Source organism: Athene cunicularia, assembly GCF_003259725.1.
Source record: "Athene cunicularia isolate RWA chromosome 18 unlocalized genomic scaffold, athCun1 chr18_part1, whole genome shotgun sequence".
NCBI classification, from domain to species: domain Eukaryota; kingdom Metazoa; phylum Chordata; class Aves; order Strigiformes; family Strigidae; genus Athene; species Athene cunicularia.
Window position 1 is genome coordinate 7,270,353 of NW_020799123.1, and position 4,350 is coordinate 7,274,702.

General features: G+C 41.9%; 1 protein-coding gene across 1 annotated transcript; it reads left to right on the forward strand.

Annotated features, from left to right (window-relative positions):
• Positions 1 to 236: 236 nt before the first annotated feature.
• Positions 237 to 2,922, forward strand: LOC113486690 (nucleoside diphosphate kinase-like). Its single transcript, XM_026860827.1, has 4 exons — positions 237 to 665; positions 1,195 to 1,296; positions 2,045 to 2,157; positions 2,456 to 2,922. Exons 1-4 carry the CDS (start codon positions 537 to 539, stop codon positions 2,571 to 2,573), a joined length of 462 nt encoding a protein of 153 aa, XP_026716628.1. The 5' UTR covers positions 237 to 536; the 3' UTR covers positions 2,574 to 2,922.
• Positions 2,923 to 4,350: the final 1,428 nt, after the last annotated feature.

Here is a 4,350-nt window from a genome sequence, read left to right on the forward strand (position 1 = left end):
AGGGCGGGGGCTGAGCCCGGCCCCTCTCAGCGCTTTTCTACCAGAGAGAAAGTCCCACCGCGCCAGCGATCCCCTCCCCTGCACGGCTGCGTGTGTCTGGGGGTCCCCGGCATAGTCCCCCCTGCTGCAGAACGGTGCTCAAACCCAGCCAGCCGAGAACACCGGTTTGCTGATGAAAATGATGCACATGGCTTTATTCAACCTACTTTGCCCTAAATTGCAGACAGCAGCCTCCCACGCACCACTCAGGGGTGTATCTGTGGCAGTCTTCACCGAGTTTTTCTGATTTTCATGCTTGCTAGTTGATGCTTTCTATATTTGGCACAGTTAATGTTTTAAACTTACTTTACCCGCACTTGTGAAAACGTGTATACAGTGAGTGATTTATCAAATCGGTGCAGATCATGGGTTAATGACCTTCAGACGTAGCTGCTTTAATTATGACAATAGCTGGTATTACACAAAATACAGGGCTGTGATTGCTCCGACCTGCTGGTCCTGGACTAACAACTCTTATTCCCTTCCTGCTTAGGACGATGGCTTCTATCTCTGAGCGCACGTTCATCGCCATCAAGCCTGATGGAGTCCAGCGGGGACTGGTTGGAGAAATCATCAAGCGTTTTGAACAGAAGGGATTCAAACTGGTGGCCATGAAATTAATACACGTAAGCTTTCCTTCATTTGTATGTCTCTTTTGTCATATAAACTGCAGCCTTAAAATAGAGCAGCATGCTATAATGACAAATGTAGTCTTCAGAACAGCTACACCTGAAATTTTGAGAGGTCTTTGAATATTTGGGGTATTTTTTGAAAATTCCCGATTTGGCTAAATGCTTTAGACATGCTAAGCACGCTCTTTTTAGTAACTTGATGTCCTTAGTCTGAAGAGAATATTCTTTTAGGTGCATTCTATACCTAATAAATATCTCTGAACATCTTCAACAAATACTAGGTGACATGAACTGTCTATATTGGCAAAAAATGCTTTTCTAAGTTCAGCTGTGGTTAAATCAAACAGTTGGAATTCATATCGACCCGAAGTACTTGTAGGAAGATGATAGAAATGATGAATTTTTGAGTGCGTGCAAGTTTTAGGATTAATAGTGCTCTTTGGTTAATCTATGCGATTTCAGCATGCGATTCAGTATTAAGTAATTACAGTAAGCTTTTTGGGTTGGTTGGTTTTTAATGCAGGCCTCAGAAGACCTTCTGAGAGAACATTACATTGACCTAAAAGACCGGCCGTTCTACAACGGTCTGGTGCAGTACATGCACTCTGGACCTGTTGTAGCTATGGTGAGTGTTAAAAATTAAGCTCTGCTTAGAAAAAGATACTTTTTATTTGTCTTACCTGCAATATATTGTGTGACCTATTGAATTCAGTTTACTTTTAAAAGGACTTAAAAACCTGGATTCAAATACTATAATTAGGAAGATGTGCTATTAATGCCGTTTTCTTTAATATTTTTTCATAATCTTTCTCTCTTTTGAGTCAGTATGTTGAGGAAGAGGGCAGGGGTAAAGGGGGAACCGAAGCTGGGTACTTGAGAAACGGTAAACCTGCACAAAAAAACCCACCATGAAACGCCATGTATTAAGCAAGCTGAAAAATGTTGGTGGAATATTTTTACTATACTCCTAAGCTATAGTAACATTCACAATATTTTTCAGTTTAATTTCATTAGAAGGGATTTTCTCTTTTACCCCTTGATAGTGTGTTTGTAAAACGGTTGAGCTGGAGGTCTAGATCTACAATGAGCAGACAGCTTTGTAAGGCTCTTTACCATACTGAGATTTAAAATTGTTCTCTTCCCATCCTTGGTGAGGAGAGGTATTGTGCAGAAGGGGAAAACTTCAGCACATGCTTCACAATTCTGACAGAAAAATTGGAGGTAAAATATGTGTTGCTATTACAAATACTCAGATGGTGATTTGTGCTATGATGGACAGCGTTGTGTAATTATGGAAAGTATGGTTAAAGCAGCAAGAGTTATCTACTGCTAAGATTTAATAATCTCAATAGGTTTTTTTTGTTGTTGTTAAGGTGTGGGAAGGTCTTAACGTGGTTAAGACAGGAAGAGTGATGCTGGGAGAAACTAATCCGTTCGATTCAAAGCCTGGCACTATTCGTGGTGACCTCTGCCTTCAAGTTGGAAGGTATATTTTGAAACTCTTGACATCATCTAAAGACATTAACGCCCAGTGTTATGTCATGATGTCTTATAGACGGAGCTGCCTTTCCCTGTGCCCATGTAATGTCACGATCTAAAGATGGAAACTGAGTTGTGATCTCCACTGACAAAAATGATGAGCAAAGCTGGGCCTGCATACTCTGTGCTCACTTTACAGTTAGTTAAAACTTATCTCCAGAATAGACACCACTTCAAAAAAGGAGCTAGCTTTGCTTTGAGTTGGAGGATTATATTACTTTTATATCCACCTTTTCTTTTCCTAGGAACATCATCCATGGAAGTGATTCTGTAGAAAGTGCTGAGACAGAGATCAATTTATGGTTCACTCCTGAAGAACTGGTTGATTACAGAAGCTGTGCTCATGACTGGATCTATGAGTAAAACTGAGCCTACACCTTCCGTATCCTTACTGTCAGTAAACAGCTGCTAGCCTCTCGCTCTTTCAAAGCCCTGCATATAAACTGGTAGAAAACTGTCTCGGAAACCTGTGAGATTGCTCTGTTGTGAATATTAAATGTAGTCAGTGTTGGCTGCTGTTTTGGTTAAAAAGCTGTCAAGTTATAGATGGAATCGTACTTTTAAAAAGCTGCTTCTGGGGTGAGAGGTATAATACTAAAACACAGAGCATATAATGCATATATTTTCCTGAAACACTGTGCAGCCAGAGGGTATTTGGGTAAATAGAAAAAAAATGGTAAAAATTTGTTTGGTAAATAAATATGCAAATGGCTGAGTGTCAAAGGTTCACTTTGTTAAATGAAGTGTTTAGAAACTAACCAGCGTTAGGGGACAACTGGTGGTACGTAAATATATCGATAGTGTGCCCAAATGTTGAGGATTGAGCTTGATTTTGAGTCAAGTGAATCCCCATGAAAATATGGCTGCAGAAAAAATCTTATTTATTTCTCTCTCCAGAACGTGCTGTGCCGGTATGCAGAGTGTAGCTCTGGAGGAACAAGGAATGTGTCAGGGTCAGTATGACCTATATTTATTTACCTGCAACACTGTATTCATTAAAAGCAAGAGTTTCATGAAGCTGGCTGTTTAAACTCCTAGACTTTTTTTCCTACAGTAAGTTCTCATTTCAAATACTAAACTGTGCAATGAATGTTGAATTCAGTGCTCACAATACTTTATGAAGGTATGTAACTCCTAAAAAGAGATGGTACAAAATAAAATGTTTGCTGTTTCTTAAATGAAATAAAAGGAAAATTTCATGATATTGTCTTAGATCTGATTAATGAGTATAAGGAGAGGGAACAAATTCTGTAACAATCTGTAGGCGAGGTGGGTTGTTAGCTTCTCTTCTGAAAATATTCAGTGTTACAGAAGATAAATAATTAAGGTAAAGGTTGTTAGAGAAAAGGGAACATGTGGTAAACCTGTGCATGAGGCGAGTCGTCTCCAGTTCCATTGCTGCTTGACAGATTACTTGAGACTTCTTTTCTTTGATTTGCTTACTAAAAATTAGGGAACTTCAGGTTATCTGGAGATGTGGGGGGTGTCAGAAAGCTGCTGATAAATGTGCTGAGATGGAGAGGAGGTGGAGGTCAGCCATCTCTGGGGGACGTGCAATGCTCCTGCACATCCGAGGAGCCCGAGCACATCCAGTTGCACTAAGGGGAAGGGGCCCGTCGATAGGAGTGTCTGTGCTGCAGGGGGGGGTTCACTGACACTGTCACCGCAGTGACGGTAGACGGTTATAACTACCTCAAGAAGGGAAAAAGTGTTTTGTAAGTTAATAAGGGCCAAGTAGTAAACATCTTAAAAAGTAACACCACCTCCCAATTCTTGTTACGACGTGGGTGCAGGGCCTGTGAAGTTTCACACCTGCGTTTTGACACTCTGCAGCTTCAACTCCCCAGATCCCGACAAAATCACCGCTGAGTTCCCTGGTTCACAGATCCTACGTCCCTTTCCTGTGAGAAACATATTTCCAAGCAGCTCTAAGACGTGCTGCTTCTCTTCAGCGAGGCTGGCAGGGCCAACCCTGCGTTAGCAGAGCGCAGAATAGCTCTGAAAATACCGAAGCGCGCGCCTCTTGCTGGAGAGGATTCAGAGCGGTCGAACACCCTTAATCTTTTCGGGGCGGAAACCGCTTTACACCGCCGCAGCTGCAGCCGAAACCCCCGGGCCGGCCGCCGCCCGCCCCGACATG

Bases quoted from the DNA above. Each gene is read 5' to 3' on its own strand.
- LOC113486690 (XM_026860827.1), top strand. From the start codon at position 537: ATGGCTTCTATCTCTGAGCGCACGTTCATCGCCATCAAGCCTGATGGA. The intron at 1,297-2,044 runs GTGAGTGTTAAA...GTTGTTGTTAAG, and splicing joins CTGGACCTGTTGTAGCTATG to GTGTGGGAAGGTCTTAACGT. The intron at 2,158-2,455 runs GTATATTTTGAA...TTCTTTTCCTAG, and splicing joins CTCTGCCTTCAAGTTGGAAG to GAACATCATCCATGGAAGTG.